The 25,498-nt window shown below is 43.1% G+C and overlaps 1 protein-coding gene across 2 annotated transcripts in view; it reads left to right on the top strand.

The window, feature by feature from the left end:
• ZPR1 (ZPR1 zinc finger) overlaps nucleotides 1-23,843 on the top strand; it is a 113,676-nt gene extending 89,833 nt beyond the window's left edge. For both annotated transcript variants that reach the window (XM_086956814.1, XM_086956815.1), the window contains 4 exons: nucleotides 19,060-19,170; nucleotides 19,970-20,059; nucleotides 21,084-21,149; nucleotides 21,625-23,843. In XM_086956814.1, coding sequence (XP_086812940.1) covers nucleotides 19,060-19,170; nucleotides 19,970-20,059; nucleotides 21,084-21,149; nucleotides 21,625-21,762 — 405 coding nt within the window. In that variant the 3' untranslated portion in view covers nucleotides 21,763-23,843. The remainder of the gene's footprint in view (nucleotides 1-19,059; nucleotides 19,171-19,969; nucleotides 20,060-21,083; nucleotides 21,150-21,624) is intronic.
• The last annotated feature ends 1,655 nt before the right edge of the window (nucleotides 23,844-25,498 follow it).

The raw sequence follows: 25,498 nt of genomic DNA, 5'->3' as shown, positions 1-25,498 counted from the left end.
TTTATTGTCTTCTGTCGAGATGTTGTCGAAGATGACCGGATTTAAGGCTTGCGGTGAATGTGGCAAGACAAAGTCAATCACTGACCCGCATGAGTGCTGCGTCTGGTGTCTGAGCTCCGACCATGACATCGAGGAGTGCCAATCTTGTAAGAAAATGACACCAAAGGCCCTTTGAGAGAGGGAGACTAAGCTCCGAGTTGCAAAATTAAAAAGTAAGAAGGAGTAATAAACTTTGAAGTCGCGAACTCTGCGTTCGAGGTCGAGATCTGGTTCGAGGTCTCGATCGGAGTCATCCTCTGCTCATGCTTTGAGGTCCGCGAGGAAGAAACACAAGAAGAGGAGCCATGAGTCAAGACGTCATTCTGGAAAGGACTCGAGTTTGAGACCGAAGTCGTAGGTTAAGCTGCTTCGGAAGGAGGTGGTGTCTTCAGCTTCGGAAACACAGGTCTCTGAGGGTGAGGCTTCGCGTGCGGATTCGCCTGGCTCACCTAAGCAGGTAGTGAATCCATCTCCGGTTCCGTCCCATCCTTCAGGCCAGGAGGATGAAGGGGAGGTGGAGGAAGTTGGTGAAGTCAAGGCTCAGTTGCCTGCGGATCAGTCGACTCCGGTGCACCAGCCTGAAGAAGAGGTCGACATCGTGACGACTCCGCTCCCTCGGGAGTAGCCTGGGGGCTCATATCCTGCCTTTCGGGCTCCAGGTCAGGGTCCGACACAATTCCTCAATGCCATGTTCGGGGTCTACTCCAGGGCAATTTACCCGTCTGGTGCACCTGTTGGTCCCACGGGTCCTATGGCGTTTAGGTCTGGGTGTTCCCCAGGCTTATGCCCCTACGCCCTTCATGCCTTTCATGCCTGCTCCAGCACCGCATTGGCATTTTCCGACGCCGGCGAAGCCTTCGACGCCGAATCCATTGACGCTGATTCCTTGGACGGCGGTACCCTCGACTCCGATGCCGAATTCGGTTCGACTTCTAGTTAAACTGCTTCGCCCGACTTCAGGTTCGACACCGGCGCTGGATCCGTCAGCTTCGTTTGTGAAGGAGAGGTCGAGGGGTGAGGCATAGAGGCTTCTGGAGGAACATAGGTATCTGGATGAAGACGTGGAGGAAGGTGAGCTTCAGGAGTCTGAGGATCCTTTTGATGACCTAAGGGAGGCTAGTGGCCTGGAATTTTCTCCTGAGTGGGATTTGGCCTCTACATCTGATACACCTTCTAGAGATGTGACTCCTTACCATGTGGTAATAAGGAAGGCGGCAGATTTGTTAAACATCACTCTGCCTACTGCTGAGTGCAAGTCAAATATTCTGACGGAGGTTCTCCATTCGCCTTCCTCTGTAATTGAACCAATGCTGCCATTCAATGATGCTTTGGTGAGCCAATCTATGAGGTGTGTAAGAAACCTCTGTCAGCTCCTGCCATTTCAAGGGCAGTTGCAAGGAGATAGAGGGTGGTTCCTAATGACCCTGACTTTTTATCAACACACTGCCCCTGCCTGAAAGTTTAGTTGTGCAGGCTGCCTGCTCTAAGAAGTCTGCGGGGGCTTTTCCGCAGGTTCCTGGAGAAAGAGTTGAGAAAGCAGGATCCGGCAGCATGGCGTTAAAATCTACTAATGCGACTTGCCTGATGGGACGTTACATCCATGCCCTGATGGATTCTGTAAAACAGTTAGTGCCCAAGATCCCTGAAGGGGATAGAAAGGACTTTCAGGAGGTTATATCGGACACTCAGGCTGCAGCAAGGCAGGTAATCCAGAGTGGGCTGGACACGGCAGATTCGGTGGCGAGAGTCATGGGCTCTTCGGTGGCCACTAGGAGAGCTGTGTGGTTAAAGTCGTCAGAGTTCTCAGCAGATGTACAGTCTGCCTTGATAGATTTGCCCTTTGATGGGTCTGGACTGTTTGGGAAGAAGGCTGACTCTGCTTTAGAGCGTTTTAAAGACAGCAGGGCGAAGTCGTTGGGCCTTCAGACAAGATGCACATTTGGGAAGCGCTTCAGAGGATTTGGCAGGTCTTCTTTTTGAGCCTACAAACCATCTCAACAACAGCCACAGCAGCAGCAAAATACGCTGTACAAGTCTTATAGGGGCAGACAAAGAGCTCGTCCAAGAGGTCGTCAAGCCTCCTCCTCCTCTTCCCCTTCCCAGACCCCTGCCAACGCAGCAAAGCAGCCCTAGATCCGCCATTCCGGATCATGTGGGGCCAGTGGGGGGTCGGCTTACCCATTTCCTACGAGTTTGGGAATTGATTACATCAGATCTTTGGGTTCTCAATCTCGAGGAAAATGGGTATGCTCTTCCTTTTCGGGAGTTTTCCCCAAATGACCCTCCTTGCCAGGGTTTTTGTTCGGAGGACCACCTGCTTCTCCTGCAGGAAGAAGTCCTGGCACTGTTCAGAAAGGGTGCAATAGAGGTGGTTCCGGAGCAGGAGAGAGGTCAGGGATGCTACTCCCGGTATTTCCTGATCCCCAAGAAGGATGGCAGACTTCGTCCAATCCTGGACCTCAGGATTTTGAACCTCTATCTCAAACAGGAGAGGTTCAAGATGCTCACCCTTGCGCAGGTTCTTCAGGCGCTGCTGGAAGAAGACTGGATGGTGTTGATCGATTTACAGGATGCGTATTATTTATTTTCATATTCCTATCCTGAAGTCGCACAGGAAGTATCTCCATTTCACGGTTGGGTCGCAACACTACCAGTTTGCGGTCCTTCCGTTTCGTCTTACTACTGCGCCTCGAGTCTTCACCAAGGTGATGGCAGTAGTGGCTGCATATCTCAGAAGGTCAGGGATACCTGTATTTCCGTATCTGGACGATTGACTGATCAAAGCAGAATCTCCAGAGATAGTGCTCCATCATCTGCAAGAGACAACTCAGTTGTTGCACAGGTTGGGTTTTTCGATAAATGTACCCAAGTCTCACCTGGTGCCCTCCCAGCGCAACCTGTTCATAGGTGCGGTACTGGACACTACTGTGTGTCGTGCATTCCCTCCTCCTCAAAGGATTCACGACATATAGGAAATGATTCCTTTATTTCACAGTGGAGCGGTTGTTCCGGTCCTTAAAGTCCTTCGTCTGCTCGGTCTGATGCCTTCTTGCATTCTGTTGATAAACCATGCACGCTGGCACATGAGGGCACTCCAGTGGTGCCTCCGCAGGCAGTGGTATCAGCACGATGAAGATCTCAGGGAGTCAGTCAAGATCTCCAGGGAAACTTCAGCGGATTTTTCTTGGTGGAGCATGGAGGGCAATCTGTCACAAGGAAAGCCTTTTTAACTACCACCATCAGTGGCCACAGTGATAACGGATGCATCCACTCTAGGGTGGGGTGCTCATCTGGGGGATCTGGAGTTCAAGGGTCTTTGGTCTCCAGAGGAAAGGTTGCTTCACATCAACCTTCTAGAGTTGCGGGCCATACGTTTAGCGCTCAAGGCCTTCCTCCCTTCCCTTCGCGGTCGGTCAGTTCAAGTCCTGACTGACAACACCACCGCGATGTGGTATGTCAACAAGCAGGGAAGAGTAGGGTCGCTGTGTCTCTGCAGAGAGGCTCTGCGTCTCTGGTCCTGGGTTCAGGACCATCAGATTTGTCTGATGGCACATCATCTGGCCGGGGCTCTGAACGTACGTGCAGACAGTCTGTCGGCAGTTTTCGGCCGACCACGAGTGGAGTCTTCACCCGGAGGTGGTTCGTCACGTCTTCCGGACGTGGGGAACTCCTCAGGTGGACCTGTTTGCCACTCATGAGAATGCTCACTGCCCGTCATCTTGCAGTCTCCAGTTTCCGATGCAAGGAGCACTGGGGGACACGTTTCAGTTGAGTTGGGACTCGCAACTCCTTTATGCATTTCCTTTCATACCCTTGATTCCTCCGGTTCTGAGGAAGATTCGCCAAGACCGGGCCCAAGTTATATTGATCGCCCCGGATTGGCCAAGAAGGGTGTGGTACACAGATCTTCTCCACCTCTCCTCGTGCTCGCCGCTCCGTCTCCCTCACAGGGCAGATCTCCTCTCCCAGATGGAAGGGCAGGTTCTACACCCCCACCTCCAGACCTTACACCTTCATGCCTGGAGATTGAACGGGGCAATCTGAGTTCCTTTTCTCTTCCACACGATGTGGTCGACGTCATTTTGTAGGCCAGGCGTGACTCCACTAAGTCTATCTATTCTTATATATGGTCTAAATTTGTTACTTGGTGTGGGGAGAAGTCCATTGACCCTTTGGGGCTCGTTTGTCCAATATACTTCAATTTGCACTTTCTTTGGCCCAGCAGGGTTTTGCTGTGGCAACTATCAAAGGTTATTTATCAGCCTTATCGGCTTTCCTTTGTTTGCCGGACCAGCCCTATTTATTTAAATCTCCTGTTGTATTACGATTCATCAAGGGCCTTACAAATAAATTTCCTCCAACACCTTTTATTGTTCCTCAATGGGATTTGAACCTTGTGCTTACGTTTTTGATGGGTTCGCCTTTCGAACCATTTCACAAATGTCCTCACGAGACTTTTGTCTTTAAAGACTGTTTTTCTGGTGGCAATTACCTCAGCAAGGAGGGTAAGTGAGCTTCAAGCTCTTAGTTCAAAGCCCCCGTTTTTGTCCATTCATGCTGATCGAATGGGTCTCAGGACCAGGGCTGCTCTTCTGCCGAAGGTGGTAACTCCATTTCATCTGGGGTAGTCTGTTACCCTCCCTACCTTCTATCCTCCCCCTCACCCTTCCACCCTTCCAAGGAGGAAAGGCTTCACCGCTTGGACCCTAAGAGGGCTGTGAATTTCTACCTGGACAGGACGAGAGAGCTCAGGTCGGATGACCAGCTGTTCGTTGGTTTTGCTGGCTGCAAGAAGGGGAAGGCAGTGCACAAGCGCAGGCTCTCGAGGTGGATTGTTTTATGCATAAAGATCTGCTACTCCCTGGCGGGTAAGGAACTCCAGAGGGTATTAGGGCTCATTCTACTAGAGCGAAGTCTTCAACATCTGCTCTTTCCAGAGGTGTACCTGTTAAGGATATTTGTAGAGCCGCGACTTGGGCCTCCCTCCACACTTTCGTGAAGCATTACTGCTTGGATACCGAGGTGAGGAGGGACGGCCACTTTGCGCGCTCTGTCCTCCAAGATTTCCTGGTATAGGAGAGTGGACACCCTCCTCCGGGAGTGGGGACTGCTGTGGGACTCTATTCACAAGGTGAGGAATCCACCGGCAGATGTATCTATCAGAAGAACAAGGTACTTACCTTCGGTAACGCTTTTTCTGGTAGATACATTATCTGCCTGTGGATTCCTCACTGACCCACCCGCCTCCCCGTTGTCCACTCTTCTATACCGGAGTTTATTGTCAAGGACATGTTTTATTTTAATTGCATTTCTGCATTTGCTTCACACTGTTTGTGTTATCTTGACATTTGTGTACTGTGTATATATCTACTGTCATCGGTCCGTCAGTGTGCCTCGAAGGCACGGAAAAAAGGGCGGAACTGATGTCATCACGCCGGTGTGGGCCTATTATGGTGTCTGCGACGTCAGCAGAGTCGCGCGTGATGCTGTGCCTCTGACGTCGTCCACGTCGGCGCGAAGCTACAAAAAGAATTTCCGAATGTTGCTGACGCAAGGGGATATTCACAAGGTGAGGAATCCACAGGCAGATACTGTATCTACCAGAAAAAGCGTTACTGAAGGTAAGTAACTTATTCATCAGGTCCGAGGAAATTGAGCCCAAGACCCTCCGAGGCTGGAATTGAACCCTGGTCCCGGGCCAGACCTCTGCATCAGGGTCTGCCGCTCTAACCATTGAGCCACAATACTCCACTCCAATTATGGGACCCCATCTCTAGCAGCTTTAAGTTACCGTTAAATTTAAGAGCAAAGAGTACCAAGCCTCGCTTTGCTCTATCAGCCTGGCCAGGTTTTGCAGGGATGCAAAATTGACTATATCCATCTAAAAAGAAACTGTTTGATATATCCCAGGTTTCTTGTAGTGCTATTATGTCATACAACTTTAAAAATCCCACCCATTTTTCGTCCTTACTTTTTGGCCTAATTCCCGCAGTGTTCCAGCTCATGATTATGCAAAGGTTGACTTGGAACTGATCGGTGACATTCACCTCTGGTGTATGGTTTGTGTTTTCCAATCAATCGTTCTTCCAGTTGGGACAAAGGAGAAAAACGATTGGTCAAGCATAAACCCCTGCCCTGTGAGCTTTCGGGCTCCATGTATGTTTTTTGGGTCACTTGGGAATACTGGGGAGGGAGGGTATTAATTAGGGGAGGAGCAGGTATTTCGCCGGTCCTTAAAATGAGATTTCTTCTCCGTGGTAGGGGCGATGTAGAAATGGGGCAAGCATTTCTCAGGTTACTAGGAGGTGGGTAAAAATAACCCAAGGTCAAAGGCCTAATACCAGTGTTAAGTAGGACAGATCCATCCCAGAACAATCTGTCTGCTACATCCTTCTTGTTCAAATTTACAATGATGCAATCCCCTGCGAGGGTCTTGGGAAGATGGCCAACCCAACCTACCCTTCTAACCATGTTGATACATGAGGAAATATCTGTCACTGCATGTGTAATCTGGAGCACACCCTTTGTGTTTTTTAACATCCTCTTACTTGTCATTTACTCAAGTTTGGCGTGCAGCACCCAAATAGTGCTCCGTTCCGTTTCAAGCACTCGATTATGAATATTGCCCTAACAATGTCGAACACTGATTGCTGTTCAACAAAGAGTTGCACAGCCTGATACACTAGTGTTAAATTTTTTTATACACTTAAACCAAAAGTATTCCAAAGTTCATCCTTTTTGATCTCCAATTTTTATTCACAGTTCCTCAATCACGTCAAAGGCTCGAAATTCCAATTGCTTGTGTGTGTTACATATTCCAAAATTGCCCATCCAGGCCTATTCCAGAACACTTGTACAAAATTCCGAGTTATCCAAAGTCCAATCACTACACCCAATGCATGTGTAAAAAATACATTTATCAACCACTGGACCATCTAACACATCACTAAAACCACAACATCCTTTGAAACATATATAGCACATACATTTTCAAAATAACACAAGAAAATAATTTGTGAATCTCTGCCCCACCATCCCTATTCATATAGCAACAATGTAACGTAAACCCAAAATAAACTGCTACCTTCATGGTGAATAATGTCCCACTAACACCCTTTTCAATATGAAAAGTATGCACACATACGCTGTATGTAAACACTCCCCCACGTCCCAAGTTGGTGAATATTCCCATATTCATTAATAATTCCTCTTACATACAGATAGTTGTCACAGCTTTAAAGCATCAACCGCGGGCCGACTGCCCCATTTTTTTGTTTTTTTCTTAACAAATTCTGAACTATGAATTCCCACCCTCACTCCTCCATACCTTTTAAGTAATCGCTGCTTTAAAGCACCTCGCTCTTCCCATGCGTGCTTCAACTGACTGAATAACCAAGCTATGTGAACTGACAAACTTAAAAAGTGACGCTCGCTTCCACACCTGTATACCCTTAATGATGATGTGTTGCGTTCACGTATTTCCACCCCACCCACTCTGTACTAATTGAAAGCAACATCACCCTTGTGTCCATCGTGTAGCAAGAACCTTACTCGCAATGCGTGTCCCTCGTCAATCAAAACTAAACGCTAAAAAACACAATATAAACATAGTGATGTCCCGATACTGATGGAAGAGTTCAATGTTTAAGACCACATAACTTAAAGTGATAATTTTGGTCCGGTAATCGAGTCTGTGTGATGACTCCTTCATTTTGATGACATGGATGAACAACCTTTGACCTGAGTCGCATCCTTAAATAATCTTCATCTTTTGTCACCCGACTAGAATACTGCATACACCAGTTCCTAGATTTTCTTAGGAGCTCCTGAGTGGACTCTCTACAGTTTGTTTCTAGTGGGGGTACTCCTGTAAGTACTGCCACAAAAGAGACTGCTTCTGGGGGGAGGTGCAGCATGGTCTTGCAGGGTTTAAGTGGTGTCTTATTTGCGTTAAAATTATTTACTATATTCTTTTGCCCTATGCAATTGTCAGCTGCTGGTACGATTAGTGTCGGTGGATTCCCCAAAACAGGTGGCTTAATAATCATACTTGGATCTATATTGGTTAGAACCGGAGTCGTTTTATCCTGGGAAGTGGTTGACCAAACATTAGTGGCATAACTTTCCTTTCGCCCTTTACCAAGTATATGTGCTTTCTGGGTATGTATCAGTGCTTCTTGTTGCACACGATATTCTTTCACAAAGGAATCCATTACATCACATCTCTTTAATAAACCTGAGATGCATGTATTAAGCGAGTCCACAATGTCTTTTGCAATTCCCACTAAAACTGGCTCTAAGCGCAGAATAAACATTTCCTCTATCTTGTCACTCAGTTTAGTTATGATAACATGTTCATTGTTACTCTGGGTGTTAATGACGTGTTTCGTCTTTCTTGCGCATTTCTTGGTACTTCCTTTGCCCATAGTCTGTTGCACACTTGGGCCAGGTAACTTTTCTGTAGGAGGCTGAGAGACCAGAGTATCCTCACTTGTTACCTCCACTGTGGCGATATTTACTTCGTTATCAGACAAAGTATCTTTTTGTGCTGGCTGAGTCTTTGAGTGTGCTCCTGGCAAAGTCATATCATTAAGACCCAGACCATCTGCAGCGGATGCCGAGGAGCTCAACCCCAGCTCCTTTTCAGCATTAGCGATTTCTTTGGATTTAACGCACACTGCTGAGGTTGGGTAGGAAATAATTGAATCAGATATTTGCAGCACTTTAGCTTTTTTACTCCCTTCTTCCCCATTGCACAGTTGTTTTTGCTTACCCATAGATAGAACTTAGGGGGATGTCCCGGCCTCTTCTGGCCCCTGATGGCCACAGATGGCCCGCCCTTTGCCCAGGCTTAGCCCGGCGCCCGCCGCGCCCCGCGTGGCGGGAGGAGCTGGGTGATTAAATACAACACAGAGCAAGTGGGAGGGGCCGGCAGTCCGGTCCTGGCCCCGTGGCAGTCTGGGGCGTGTAGGCGCTCTTCAGAAGCCTCCCCCCCCCCCCCCCGCACTGGCTTGCTGCTTTCTCCACCAGCGAAGCATCTCCCGCAGAGCGGGAGGCTCGAGATTTTTTTTAAGATCCCCAGAGCAAGTGGGAGAGGCCGGCAGTCCGGTCCTGGCCCCGTGGCAGTCTGGGGCGTGTAGGTGCTCTTCAGAAGTTCCCACCGCGCTGGCTCGCCGCTTTCTCCACCAGCGAAGCGTCTCCCTGTATGTTGTATGTCACTTGGCTACATTGACATCCCAAGCCACACCCGATCAAATTTATTTTGGGACAATAGTGTACATTGACCCTGGGTCAACCATTGATTGAATTTGCTAATTGTTCACCTTAAATATAGCTATGGCCTGTTTATGCTTTCCCCTTCCTTGCTTTCAATACACAGAACCCTTTGCTGTATGTTTTTTTGCTTATCTAATTGCGCCACACGACCGTTAGACATCTCTTTGCATACTCTCGCCAAGTGGCCCTTCTTCCCTCATTTTTCAAACGCCTTGTCACAAGCAAAGCCATACTTGTAATCAGCTGCATGCAATATGCTGCCACATCTGTAACGCTCATTAAACCCTGACTTAATGTTTGATTTCTTCATCCCTTTAACACCATCAGCTCTTTCTTTACTATTCAGATCCTTGCTTTATTTTGCATGTCCTTCTTTCTTGCTCCCTACATTGACTCCGTCTGTATCTTGTTTCCATCTGTTGAATTTCCCCCACGACCTTGACTATTCCAATTGCCTCCTGTCTGGTTGAGTTTCCTACTGCCCATAGTCTCTTCTGCATTTTTTTATTCCATTGTACTATCAGCCTCGGGGTCACACTAAACAATTACTTATTTATGAAGTCCCAAATCAGAGCAGTAGTCTCTACTTCTTCCAGTTAAGGAGGATCAGGAAAATCTGTAGATTCCTTACGAGAGAAGCACTGGTGCAGGTTGTCCTAACCCTGGTCATCTCCCATCTAGACTAAGCAAACTCTTTATATCTTGGGTCAACAGCTTGTCTAGTCAGGAAACTGCAACTGGTGCAGAACCAGGCTGCCAGACTGATCTTCCATCAACCTAGATGGCAACACGCAACCCCCCTTATGCGGCAGCTGCACTGGCTACCAATACCACAACGCTGTGCTTTTCAAATTGGGTGCCTCATCTTTAAATCCGTACAGGATGCGGGCCCAAAATTAATCTCTAATCTAATCAAGAGACATGTACCCATGCATAATTTGAGATCTGCCCACCTGAATTTGCTGGTCATTCCATCTTTTAAACTGAAGAGACTAGAGGGCAGCAGGTTCTCAGTGTTGGCCCCACACTTATGGAACGCTCTTCCCAATGAAATCAGATCCTGCTCAGACTTACCTGTGTTCAGGAGACTTCTTAAGACCTGTTTTTTTTCCCAGGCCATGAATAGCTCTACGGGGACGCAACTACTCCTATACTAGCGCCAAGAAAGCAATTGGTGTAAGTGTTCTTTAAAAATTATTTTAACACAACATCAAATGGTCTCTGTTTATTTTACCATTCATAGTTCCAAAATAGCATTTCAGTGCTAGTTCCCGAAATCTCGTTATGAACTGATCGATTGACTCATGAGCCTTTTTTGGTTGTGTGTAAAACTTATGACTTTGCATGACAATGTTCATTTGCTTTCCAAAGTAAATATCCATCCTTTTCCTAGCTTCAAGATATGGATTTTCTATTTCCTTGCTATCCGCCCCTATTGTTGCCAGTAAAAATTTGAAAACATGCATTTATTAATAATGCTCTTTTCCTCGATGGTCGAAAGTTCAAGCCATCTGTAGCCTCCATATAGTTTTCAGAGTATTTGATCCCTTTACTCACAGCAGGGGCTCGGTCAAACGTCTCATCTGGGTTCACCTTCACAGTAGCTGGTCGGAGGACAGTCGCTTGTCGCCAAATTAACCAACTGTCTCAACTCCCCAGATCACACCCCAGCGTTCCGTGATAGCTATCACGTGACGTGGTTACAGTAATCTCTCAAGCTGTGGCTGACATATTACACCATATTGTAACTTAGTCCTGGTAATTTTCTCACATTCTGATACATGTAGACCTTCATTTCTAATTGTGAGATCAGCGCAATACTACAAGTTCCCTAATGCAAAGACGGGCTGGGACTGGATGGCGTTATGCACTAAATAAAAATAAGTTGTTATTGTAGGATCCGTGCTATCGCCTCTCCCGCCGTTCCAAACAACCCCCACACCCAATCCCACCCAAATGAATTGAAGCAGTCTTATTAAAAAATGTAAGCCTTCAAAGCATTCACCTAGTCCATAGACCCTCTTCCGGGAGTACTCTTCTCATTAGTCAAGGTGTGCAATGCTAGACCAGGGTCTTATGAACTTTGTTCATGTCTCCTGTCTATCGATGTTTTAAATGTACAATCCCAAGTGGCCTTGTTAGAGAGTGAAAATTTGATGAGGTTTTCCCACATCACTGAACCCCAAAAGCACAAAGACCTCGGTTTTTGGAAGTTTCATACTCCTGCAGTTTGAGCGCTGTGTGGAATGAATATATGGGGAACATCACTTACAACGCATTTTTTACAACGCACTACCATTACAACGCATACCATTACAACGCATTGCGCTGGGGGGCGCTCTAGGATAGGAAATATATTTAATTTACTATCCAACACCTTCCCTGCTATCCACGGGGACTGGAGTTGGAATAGTAAATTAAATAATTCACTATCCAGCGCCTAAAAGCATTATGCGTTGTAATGGACTGCGTGGTAAAAACCGCGTTGTAAAGGCATGCGATGTAAAAGCATGCTTTGTAGTGACACCAATCCGAATATATGTATCGTATAATCCTATTTAGCAAACAGAAAACACCCCTGCCTCCAGGGATAAAGCGAGCCAACCAGCCGGTAAGTAGCATAAAAACTTTGTTAATTTGCAGAGAGTTCTGTGCATCATGCATTTCGAACCTCCTGGGTCTTAATCCTATACATCACGTGATGTGGTCAGTTGTTCCCTCCCCTCCCCCCCCCCTCCCCCCCCATTTAAATCCAACACCTAATATTTTTCGAATATACCAGCTGAGTCCCTCTACTAATGACCATGGTACCCCGAATAACTTGCTACTGCAGCGTGACAAGACTGTGAATGTGATGAAAAATCATCTGTAGTCTATTTATTTTCAATGCATGAGGCTTTGGATTTAAATGGGGATAACTGACCACATTTATCCACGCTTTATCCAAGGGCTGTGATAGATTATATATATATATATATATACATATATACATATATATATATATATATATATATATATATATATATATATATATATATATATATATATGCGCTCAGTCCGATACAATACAGCACAACGTAGCAGTATCACGCCGTGCAGCAGGAACGGAAGTTGAGTAAAGCCACAGACTCCGTGCTCTCGTTACCAGTGAATTTTATTCGTGATAAAGAATAACAGCCCACCAGTCGCCATGACGCGTTTCACCTCAGCCGAGGCTTGATCACATGTCATGTTTAGGAGGAAGGAAGTAACCTTAAATAGCATCATCGGTCACATGGTTGTTAGTACCTCCCATTTAAATTTAAAAGGGGTATGCCTCACAAAATTATACAGGGCGTAGTGCCCGTTTTACATTGTAGTCACATCCCCAACGAAAGTTAATAAATGCAATTATCATCTATTTACATTATACCAGAAAACATTATAGATAAATTGATGTATCAAAATGAGGCCAAAAGTTCATAAATTTCTAAACAAATTCTAATAACATTCATTTTTGTAGAAAAATAAATATATAGATGTAGTGTTCATATTCAAATTCATATATTTACATAATGTACAATAAATATATACCATAAAATTTCCATTGGTCAAGCCTCATAGGTCCTAAACCAAGTATATTATTTTAGCTAGTGCTATTTATGGAAAGGATACCTAATGTTTTCATCAGTTATGGTGTAATGCATTGGGGAATAGTGGAATATGACATATTGAGGAAAAAGATAATACCCAAGTGGGTGTTGGAGGAAAATCGGACATTGAACAACCGATTATATTGTGTATATGCCTCAGCCCGTTACTATCCTTAGGGTTGTATATATAAATCAAAATTAAAGTGAATGTGCAATTAAAATTTAATTTTTTAGTTTTTCTTATTTGGTAAGATTCCGCAGGCTACCGAACATGATGTAGAAATATTTGTTTTGTTTCATCAGACTTATACAAATCAGAGAAAAAACTTTGCTGACGATCGCATCACCAATTATAGGCAGGTATAAAGATCTTCCGTGCTGTTAAGCCGCCCAGGATGTTTGCTGTTAAACTCGGGGATGTATCGGGTCTCAAGCAGACTTAATTTGCTGTCCCTATCTCCTCCCCTCCTCAAAGGTGGAACAGAGTCCACCAAATAGTATTTTAACAGCTCTGGGTTGCTCTTGTGACATTTTTCGAAGTGCCTCGCTACTGGATAAGCTTGGTCCTTTCCAGATATGGCTCTTGGATGCTGTAGGATGCGTTTGTGGGCTGGAAGGCGTGTACTTCCTACGTATTGTAGTCCGCATGGACATACCAACACATATACCACACATTCCGTCTTACACCCCAGCTTCTGTTTGATTGCTATAGGCTTCTCATGGAAAGGACTTGTGTAATGGGTCTTGTTTATGGCATGCTTACAGGCTTTACAGACCTGACATTTTTTGAAGCCCGCAATGCGTTCCCACCACTTCTTTGGAACGTCCAAGGTATTGCTCACAATCGCACTGCCTAATGACGAGGATTTTCTAAAAGTGATTTCAGGTCTATTCTGTACCAGATCACCTATAATTGCATCTCCTTGTACGAGATTCCAATTCTTTGAGAAAATCCTACGTATCTCAGCATGCTGCTGGCTGTACGTAACAATGGCCCTACATTGTATTTTTTCTGTTGGCGTAACCATAGTTTCTGTTATAACAGTAGGGACAGGGCAAGTTCCTAATAGTTGTTCCCTTCTTATTCTCATTGTTTTCCTCATGGCATCTTCTATCATTTTCTTGCTATACCCTCTTTCCAAAAAACGCATCCTACACTGTAGTTGGGCAATGTTGCATTCTTCCTCAGTGCTACAGATGCGTTTTATTCGTAGCATCTCCCCATAGGGGATGCTACGAATCAAATGGCGAGGATGGCTGCTAGAGGCATGCAAAACCGTGTTACCAGCGGTAACCTTTCTGTGCAGTTTGGTTTCTATTTTGCCATTAGTAACATACACCTCTACATCCAGAAAATTAACTGAGACATTACTAATCGTTGAATTAAATTGTAGATTTAAATTATTTACATTTAACCCATCAACGAAATTGGCGGCCCTTTCTTTGGACCCCCTCCAGATAAAAAACAGATCATCAATATATCTGAGGTACAATATTGCATGTCGTTCCATTGCCGCCCTGTGCTGTCCCATCAGGGTCTGCTCCTCCCACAGCCCCATGTGTAGACATGCGAAGCTGGGGGAGAAGCAAGACCCCATGGCCACCCCTTTTAGTTGTTGATAGGCCTGGCCTCCAAATGTAAAAAAGTTCTGTTGTAGGCATATGTTTAACATTCCCATAAGCATTTTGTTGTGCTGTATGTGATATATGGGACGTTTGTCCAGAAAGAATTGCACTGCCTTTAGGCCATCTACATGCCTGATGGACGTATACAATGAACTAATGTCCAATGTCATGAGTAAGTAATCTTCAGACCAGCTTTGCTCAGATAGTTTATACAAAAAGTCAGTTGTATCTCGTATATATGAGTTCAATCCTTTTACCCACTCTTGTAAAAAAAAAGTCAATGTACCTGGATAGGTTTTCTGTTGCGCTGTCAAAATAAATATATATATATATATATATATATATATATATATATATATATATATATATATATATATATATATATATATTTCTATCTAATATTATGTATGTATGTATACTGCTGCGCAGGCGAAACGCGTCTCTCTAGCCATGGGGTCGAGGGAGACCCGAGAAAATAAAGAAGCCCTGTATACTTACAGCCTTGAGTATGTGCCGCCATCTTTCCAGGAGCAGGATTGTTGTTTTATCTATCTATCTATATATATAAAAACGAAACTATGTCTGTTTGTCCTTCATGCATTACTACACCATTCATCCGATCGTCATAAAACTTTAAGAAGTTGTTGAGTACAAAAAAAAATTGGTTAAATATCGTCCCCCCGTCCCCCCGTCCCCCCATAATCTTTCCCATACTGAACGTTTACAGTTTCCGGTGTGACTCGCTTTTACAATGACCATCAACAAAGCACAAGGACAATCGCTGCAAGTGTATGGACTAGATTTGGAGAATCCGTGCTTCTCACATGGACAACTGTATGTGGCCAGCTCACGCGTCAGAAAACCTTCGGATTTATTTGTGTACGCACCAGACGGAAAAACAAAAAATACAGAGAAATCCACAAGCACTCGAATAAATAAACAGAATTAAAACAACACTTTAAAATGTTTTCCATATTAAAATAAATTTCAATAAAAATGACACAATGTAAATTGAATGTTATCATAACAAGTTTCCTTAAATTTCCTTTCTTCTGAGATCGCAGCAACGCGTAAGCTGGTATATAATATATATTAAAAAAAAAAAAAATTTAAAAAGGGGGGGGGTGGGGTAGAGGAAAAACATTAGCCAGGTTCGCCCTCCACAGCATCAAGTATACAAAAAAGATCTGAACCATTCAGACCCAGAGAACCTAGCTAGCTACTAAGACATTACACCATTGGGTCTGTCTTTAGGAAAAACAGAATAGGATCGGGAAAGGAACATTTCTTTTTAGTCCCCTCACTCACCGGAGTTTCCTCACGGTGACATGCTTCATCATAGGGGCTTCCCAACCCGCTGCGGGTTGAGGCGTGCTACAACTATCGATATTGCGTAGGAGCACTTTTTTGTGAGGACTATGTGTCGTGTAATGTGAAAAAAGGGAAGTCAAGTGGAGTGATAAGGGTTAAAAATATCCTACTAGTGAGCTAAACTAACTTTATTCAGGCGCCTAGCAGATACATTAAAAATGGGGTGGTTTACTAGGTGAGCCGGTTCTATTATGAAACACAGTACCCTAGTAAAAAGTCACCTAGTTTCGAGCTGTACCCCCCAGCTCTTCTTCAGGACTGCACAGGGTCCCGCCCTGTGAGTACCACTCCAAAAAGAACGTGAAAAAGTATGCCTATATTAATATATGGATATACATACTATTTTTCTGCAAATCATTGGCATATCTGTAAAGAGAAAAGACACTTCCAATGTTATATGTTCAAAAACCGATTTCAGAATTATCAAAAGTTTTTTAACTTAAAAAATTGTGTCTAAATGACATTCATAGAGAGAAGTTGATTACACCTTCACCCGTTTTACACACACTCTCAAAAGACGAGTGATCCCCCAGTGAAGGAACACCCTAAGTGATTTGTCTGTGACAATATATATACATTCATTTTAAAAAGCACAAATGCGTCGTTTTCAGGTTCAACACAAAACATGACGGGCATACAAATAAACGGAGGAACAAAACACATACTGTTTCAGAGGCTTAACTGAACCTCATGGTCAATCGCGGTAAGGTTATTTGTCCCCGTAAACACCTAAAAATGGAATAATCAAAGAGTGGTATAGATCTTAAATACCTGGGTTTCCGGTACACCACGCTCTTCAAAAAACGTGTGGACCTCATAACTGTTCTATTTCATTGATTAAGACAGATCTTACTTGTTACGAGGCTCTGTTGTTGCGGAAAACCTACTCGGCTTCCCTTGAGACCGGCGGACCCTGTCTCGTTCTCACAGCATGAATATTAAGCTTCCCTGATCTTGCTTCCGGGTGGGTAGCTAGACCACTTATGTTATACAAAGATGGCCGCTCGTGTTGGAACCGAACGGGAGCCATCTTTGAATACTCGGGATAGGTAAATGAACGAATACAAATGAGTTTTTTAAGAATACGATTACACAAATATATATAGATACGGACAAACATATGAAGGGACTTACGATTATATCAGAATATTAATTTTACGATCTTTTCATGTAGAGACCTTCAGGGCATAATCGTTCACAGAGGGTGTATTACGATGTAAATGAACATAGATCCTTTACATTGTTTTTCATTGTCTTGCCAAAAGGCCCCAAGGGATGGAATCATTTAATCCTTGGGTGTCAGTTTTCAATGTATACACCCACCGTTGTTCTTTTTCCAAAAGACGTTGTTCCAAATTGTCTTGTCCATACAGTCTTTCAAGGATTACCCACTTCATATCATTTGGCGTATGATTGTGTTCAATGAAATGGGATATCATTTTGGTTGTGATCTTTTTCCGCCTGATGTTACTTCTATGTTCAACTATCCTAATATATATTATCACACAAGGAGTACCTCAAGCAGAAAATTATATGGTACAGGTCGCAGAAAAAACAATTGATCTAGCATATTACTCAATTCATTGTTAATTTTTCCTTCATTGAAAACAAATTGGTTCATTCCTATCGCTATGTAATTATCGCATAGAAAATAAAATTAACTTTTAGGTTAAATGCATATCAAACCTCTAAAGGTGAAATGCGTGCGAGCGCTGCCACCAGTGAATGTGCCTCAGTGAACATAACAACAAAAGCAGATTTTACAAAAGGAGCATCAAAGTGCCAGTTTACACTTTCATAAATGTATGGCTCATTGGTCTATATTTAACTGGTAGGCCTTCCTGCATATGTATCTAAAGCATGCAGAAGGAAAGGCTTGCTGGGGCTGAATAAGAATAGTAAAAGGGTGCTGAGGCAAAAATGTATTATCTGTGTGCATAGCTGCCACCTTAGCAGGCGCAAGGCAAGGCTTGAGAAAGGAAAATTGTGTGTGCATTTAGTGCAAATAAGTTGAATGAAAGGACAACTGATGCTGTATGAAAATACATTAGCACCTGGTTGAAGGGCAAGGCTGTGGGCATATCGGTAGCAAATGTCTTCTAATCTTCAATTCGTTGAGTAGTAGGCACACATAAATGCCTGGAATCGGATGTTCTTAAAAAGATTTGCTTTTCCTGTGTCTTAAGATTTAAACTTAGCAGGCGGTTCCATTTATTCATAAGGGTTGCAGGAAGTTATATTCAGCTGTCCACCATCTTCCTCAAATTAAACGTATTTCAATCAAAAGTCTGCATGAATTCTGTTGGTTAATTACTGTTATTGATTTGTTGAGGTGAACATGGACAAGAGCAAATCATGGGCAGACCTTTATCTGTTACTATGCTACGTCACAGCAGAGACATTGGTATCTGTCTGTGGTGATTGGTCTTTATTTAACTACCAACAGACACTGGCTTTGCACCCAGGAAGCTGAGGTTTTATCTCTACAGACTGGAAAAAGTCCTCATTACATTAATTTCTTTAGGGTTAGGAATCACGTTCTTTACATTAGGAGCTTGATACAGCTGTCGATGTACTTTGTATCTAAAATGTGTAATGTTTCATACCAAGATATTGCATACCTGGGCAGAATTCTTCTTGACTTTGCCCTACAAAAAGATGTTATTTACAAACTTATATTTTTTGCATATCAATTTTTGGGTGGTTAGCACTAGCTTTTTCCATACAGTATAGATTTTAGTTATTTTCTCACAAATTCACAAAAATATTGTGCTTTAAAATAAGATATTGAAAGACTACGCCAAAGAAAATAGTGTTTCTTTTGTGGACTTGATAGTAAAAATAGGTGTTTTTCTTTGGCCTTATTGATTGTCATGTTTGGTTCCTCCTAAATTTAAAAGCCCACGTACATTCACTTTGCCACAAACCACAGCTGTAAGACTGATGTTTCCTCTCAGTCCATTTGTGTTGGCTCAAAGTGCTTTATGTTGTCTTCAGCAGATCAAACATGTGTTGGTTATTTCATCTTTGTACTATATGGCCCAACTCTACATCCTACTATGAGTCACTGCTGCTTTAGACATTTCTCTGACGTTTGTACTTTTGCTCCTAACAGTCGGAGACATGCAACATCTACATTCCAGAACTGGAGTTCGAGCTGGGCATGGGTGCTCTTGGCGGGAAGTTCACCACTGTTGAAGGGCTACTGAAAGATATCCGAGAACTGGTAAGGGAGCATCTGGTTATACTATCCAGTCACTGGAACATGCATATTGTGCACTGATTCTCTGAACCAGGACCAATATTTTCGACCAATATTTTCTCACTTCAACTTTTGTGTCTGAGCAGAGGAGTTTCAGAGTGTTCGTAGTAGCCCTCCTTTCCATAGGTGAAGTAGTATGCAGCCTTGCACAGTTCTACCCATTGATTGAAAGTGATTGTAAGCATAAACTTGAATATATCCCCAAATTGTAAGGGCAACTATCTAGCCTCCACTGTGGAGTCATTTCTGCACTTTGTGAAATCTTTTGATCATAAAACTGCACTTCTTTACAGCTTGAAAGCGATCCTTCCACTTCTTAATCATTCAGTTGTCTTGTAAAGCGCGACAATCTCCTGTAAGGGTCCCAAGGCGTGGGCGTGGGCGTGGGTGTGGGTGTGTGAGTGGGGAATTGACACTTGATTTCTAGCACACCCATGTATCTTTTCTTCTTTTTGTGTCCATGCTTTACCCATTCTTTTCGCCACAGAATTTCCATGTACTGGATGTATTGAAATACTGTTTGAAACTATGCACCACGCCACACTTGGAACTAACCCCATGTCACTTAAAATCTCTATGCTAACCAGATGACAGCAAGAGTCTTTATTCGTTCTTTGAAACACTCACCGTAGCTGCCACTAAGCTTGTTTCAGACCTTAATTGTTGAGCCAATTTTTTCTGAATAAATATACTTTTTTGTAACCCCATGTTAACGATGTAGAAATCATCCACAGAACTGATCATTTCTCTTCTTGTTTTATAGATTGTGTCGAAAAACCCCTTCACAGTGGGAGATAGCTCCATCCCAGGCAGAGCAGAAAAAATACAAGAATTTGGAAGGAAGCTTGACCAGGTTTGCATCGTATTTTACAATATTTTTAAATAAAACATCTTTTGTCCATTGGTGGTCACTCCCATGTTTTGTCTGCATTTATTTCAAAGATGTGTTCATGTATATAAAAAAAGGGTAATGGGTACCAGTCCTTGTGCGCCGGTCATCAAAGCAGGGAAACACGTCCCTGATGCCACAACGCTGCTGGTGCCACAGTTAGACACATGCCTAATGCCTTTAGAAAGACTTGGACGGCTCATCAATACAATTAACCAGACAACTATGTATAGTATTATTAAGAGATCAAAAATACTTAAATTGCACTATAATGCATACAGAATGTCAAACATCTTAATTTTGTGATTTCTTTTTTTATTTAAGTTTTTTTTTTTTTAACAGGTTATATGTTGTTTCTGAAGGGCTTGGGTGGGAGGTATTTGGAATGTGTGGCGATTGGGTGTTTTTCATGTAGGGTGAGTTTTGTGATTCTTCTTAAGAGTAGCTCCGGGTAATCCAAACGCCAACCCTCCCACTGTTCCACCTAATAGTTCTTGGCTCTGCCAGGTGCACCACAACAGTTATCTGGTATTTTATATCCTGGGAGTCCTGTTCGCAAACGTTTGCAGTTATTTATAAAATGCAAGCAATTTGATTATGTCTTCTCTGGTTGACACGTGGTAATAAGGGTATCCACTGAAGGTCTTTTTTCCGCTGTTCACAGTGCCCTTTAGCATCTTCGTGTGAATCGTCAAGAGCCCTTGGTTTCCTACTATTGCATATTGCAAACTGGTAGAATTTATAACTACTGACTATGCATAGTGCTTTTTCTGTAGGTGATTATTTTAAACCTTTCTCATAGTCTAGTGTGTTGTATGGGATGTCCTCCTTTCATAATGGACTAAGGAAGGTTGAGTGTAAAAGCATGGATGGCCGTGTTATCAGGGGGCATTCACTGTGCTCCAGTCTGCACTGCACTTAGAAGCACCAGTCTGTAACGTTCGTAAACCCAAGTGTGACCTGCCCTCTTTGTTTTGTCCAATTGCAGATCATAGAGGGGAAGATGGAAGTTCAATTGGTGCTTGATGACCTAGCGGGTAACAGTTACCTTCAGGTAAGTCTAATCAAAAAGCAATCTCTCTGTGTCTGTTTCACCCAAGTAGCCAGGTTTTACAGATATTATGTAACACTGTACAAGGTGCTGCAGCTGCACAAAGCAGGTTGGGTACTGGGGAGATGCTATTGTTTGTTAAACCAACATGTTAAAAGTGTCAAGGAAAGTCTTTTCCCATTTGCATTCATTGCACAAGATTTGAGGTGATTGGGCTCTAATGTCCATAGCGCAAGGTGGTTCATGCTTTCCAGTTATTATTTCAAATGTGTTTGACATCGCCACCTTCCAGACACAAAATCCAACACACACTCCATGCAACGAGTAAGCCCACTTTTGAACGGAGTTATAGCTTTTCAGCAGTCCATTGTTTTAACAAACATTTTCGGGGAACACCCGTCTTCTACTTCAAGTTGCATTTTTCGAGATAATACAGTTGTTTGTAAATTTTTGCTAACTTAATATGTTGTGGTTGCAGAATGTTTATGCCCCTGAGGAGGACCCAGAAATGAAGGTGGAGCATTATGAGCGCTCGTTCGAGCAGAATGAGGAGCTAGGCTTGAACGACATGAAGACCGAGGGGTATGAAGGCGAAGTGGAGTCCAGCAGCCGGTAGCAGTGGCTCTTTCATCACTTAATAATCTTAATTATTTTACTTGGGTGAAAGATATTGACCTTTTCATTTTGGATGTTAGAAAAGCCATGTCATAGGCCGCCTTTCTAACTCGGCTGGACATCTCGAAGAGCGAAGTTTCTTCAATTAGGAGACAATTCTGTCTCTGTTCACTTGAAACATTGAAAAGGTGTTTCTGGACAAAAAGAACCATGTACTGGCATTAAAAAGAAGGCGAATAATCCAAGGGAGACCAAGAATGTAATGAAAATATGAATTCCAGTCAAAATTCCAGGATCTTATTCTCTTACCAACCTTGCTTTCTGGAATGGCTTCTCGCGGAGTCATGGAAAGTTATATTGGGCTTGTTACATGATTTGCTCGAATACAAAGATCAAGCACTAAGGATTTTGAGTGAGAATTCTAATGTGGATGCAGTTTATATGATTTTAATGAGTTTCCAGACAGTCCTAGAGAGGATGCTGATGCTCTCCTGTTACAGGTGGCCAGTGGAAAAATATTGAGATAATAGCATGTTTCATGTCAGTCAGCCGCTGTCGATCGCCAGACGGTTCAGGATCTAAAGTTTTGCTTTTGTTATTTTCACCACTGCTCTGGAAAGTTATATTTGTGTGCCATATTTTCATCAGCGTTTTCTTTTCCTTAACTGTGTTTCTAATGTATAAATACATCTGTTGTGCCAAATATAATGCAGGAGAGGTCCAGGAAGCCTCTTTCAGCTAAACTATATCTGAAATTGGGAGGGTCGCTTTGATGCGCTTTTGATTCAGCACCTGGGTGGGTGAATCTGTTTCTGCAACTTTCAGATCAGCCTTTTCACTTGCCTTTGCTGCTATTTTCTCCACAATATTGTGGGATGTCTAAGATAGACAACATTGCAGTGGTTTGCTGAAGGGCATCTGGGGTAAGCAGAACAGCACAAGCAATAGCAAAATGGCAGTTGGTTTTTAATTTGCTTTAAAATAATGAGGAACTTTGCAGAAAATAAGTGAGTTTAAGTGGTGACGATTCTATGCTCTTGAGACCTTCCTTCCACTACCTGTTTCATTGTTCCTGACATTTTTCTTGTTCTAACTAAAAGCAAGGCATGATTTCTAACCACATTTAAGTTGAACACATGCTGTTGAGCAGCTATCTGGAAAACCTATTATCTGCTGTTCAAAAAGCCTTTATGATCTGATGTGCCGTCTATCTGCATTCGATTGGATGGCGGGAAATTCTAACAAAACCACATCAAATAGAATCTTGAAGACCGGCCCTACTTCTCAAAGCACTTATAATTAAACGTCTGAATTTGCCCACCAGGAATGGCGTCTCCTACTTAGTTGTAGATGGTTTTCAAGTTTAATCTATGCAAAATCCATGCTGACCAACATTACTGTCTCTACACTTGTCCAGGTGTTTGGGGGATAGTTACCATATAACATTTAACGTGCCACAGAAATATTCACACTAAAGTTTAGGCTTTTGTTAGAAGGAAGCACAATGATTAATGTCTTATCATACAGTAAATGCAATGCATTTTTTGCTTCAATTGAAAATAATAGGCTGTTTAATTCCTCCTAGTTTCTTCTAGATTCTCCAACACAGGAAGTGAGATATTGTAGAGTAATTCTCTCTTCCACCTCCGCTCAGTCATTGCTCACGGACTGTATTTTGGGACTACCAATACATGTGGGCGTTTACACAAGTGGAATACTTTTAAGAATTAGCCCAACTCTATTAAAAAGGATCCGCCGTCCTGGTCAAATCTTACTCTTATTTCCAAAAAAATATGTTGTAGAAAAATGCAAATGAGACAAGACCAGTAGACATGTACTGTCCAATGAGTTTACTTTGTTAGAGCGAGAAGAAACCGATATATTGAGAGAGAGGCATCATTGAATTTTCTTTACTTTGAATGCTTAAATTGGCCAAAGCAGTTATCAAAGTAATGTCGAAATATTGGAAGATGGTGAGAAACGGCAAGTGTTTTAACATCCATCTCCAAGACATCTTTTACTTTTGTTAAAACATAACTGTTTGAATTAGGTTGAATTAAATAAATTATTTTAAGTTCAGGATGATACGTGTTGTGGTATTTATATTTTTTCTCACAGGGGTGCGGGTGTGAGAGTGATGGTTTGGTAGAGAGTAAAGATGCATGGACGTGGGACGGAATGGCCATAACACACAGTATTTGGTTAAAAAAATCAATAATAGCCATTTTCTTTTTTGAATGTTCTATTTTCATCCGCTTTAGAAGCAATATGTTATTGTATTAACTATGTATGTCAGACTAAAGGCAAATGAGGCGAGAGTGTTTTGACACAATGCTGGGAACAGGGCAACTGTGGCTTCCTTTCACTTATAACTCTTCCTGATTCTTTCAATTGCTAAATGTTAGGGGTACTGTAGATCTTGAGTTGAACATAGCTCCAGGTCGGTTGCCTATCCCCGATTAAGTTTAAAATCTTCTATATGTATTTAACCCTGACCACAGCAGACTGGAAGTTCCATACTAGCCAGCTGACACCAGTTGACCAAGAGCTCCCAGCAACTATGGATCCCATTATATAAAGACGTTACTTAAAGAAACTGCACAAGGCAAAACAAGTAACCTGACAACACATATCCCTTCTTTCTAACCTTTCTTAACCTGAAATGCAAGCTTAATAAGTCGGGGGTACACTGGGGTATAAGAAGGGCGAACACTGCATAAACCAAATGAACCATATGTGTGTAACAACCAGTGCCGTCTCACCTTCCGGGTGAGACGGCAGCCTTGAACATAGGTTGCGAGCGGGGAGCCGCGAGTAAGGCAACAGTTATCGCGTGAAGATTACCCATGCTGTCTTTACCTATGGGAGAGATTTCACTTCGCTAATTGCGTTTTTTGGCTAGGTCTTACATTTTGTTTTGACCTTTATCACGGAGACTGCCCGTGATGGTTAATTGTTATTCACACATTGAGCCTCACAGTAGGGAGCGCCTTAGCGCGCGCATACCACTGGGGGTTTATTTTAAGGTCCTGACGAATGCTGAGCAAATCGCAGCCAAACAGCAGAAACATGTTGACCACAATTTTTCTGTAATCATTAAGGACACAGGTTGCTTAATACAGAACCTATTAGTCCGCTCACTTGCTTTTAACAAATACGGGTTGGTCATTATTAAAACAGGTATAAAGGCTACAACCTAGTATTTTCTTAATCTGCACATATTATCACTACATTTTGATTTGGGCACTGTTGCATTCACCACATCCTGCTCCGCTGTAAACAGGCGTTGCAGCACGCTGGGGGGGTATTAGACCACCCCAGCGGGGACCCCATGATGAAGCATGTCACCAGCTAGTGGTGAGTGAGGGTCCTTCTACAAATAGGGAGATCCCTGTCCTGTTCTACAATGTGGGATACAGGTGCCCAGTTGTAGTTACTACCCAACTGGGGGAGGTGTTTGCTATTCCTGTTGAAGGGTTTTTTGACACACTGTTTTTTGTAGCTTAGTTTTATAATTTGAGCACTGTGCTATTCACTCCTCTGTTGTTATTATATATTTGACTGGGGGCACAGGAGTGTTGCCTCAAGCCCTTTCTCTCCTGTTATCAAATGTAACAACCAGTGGACATGAGAAAAAACAAATATGGAAACTTTCCAATGAACAAAGTTATTGTCTGTTGTTACTAAACATTGTAATACAGCCTAATAGGTGCCCTTCTTGTCCTAGGTCGAATCTC

The sequence above is a fragment of the Lissotriton vulgaris genome, chromosome 2_1, assembly GCF_964263255.1.
Source record: "Lissotriton vulgaris chromosome 2_1, aLisVul1.2, whole genome shotgun sequence".
NCBI classification, from domain to species: Eukaryota; Metazoa; Chordata; class Amphibia; order Caudata; family Salamandridae; genus Lissotriton; species Lissotriton vulgaris.
This window is presented reverse-complemented; position numbering and strand designations above follow the sequence as displayed.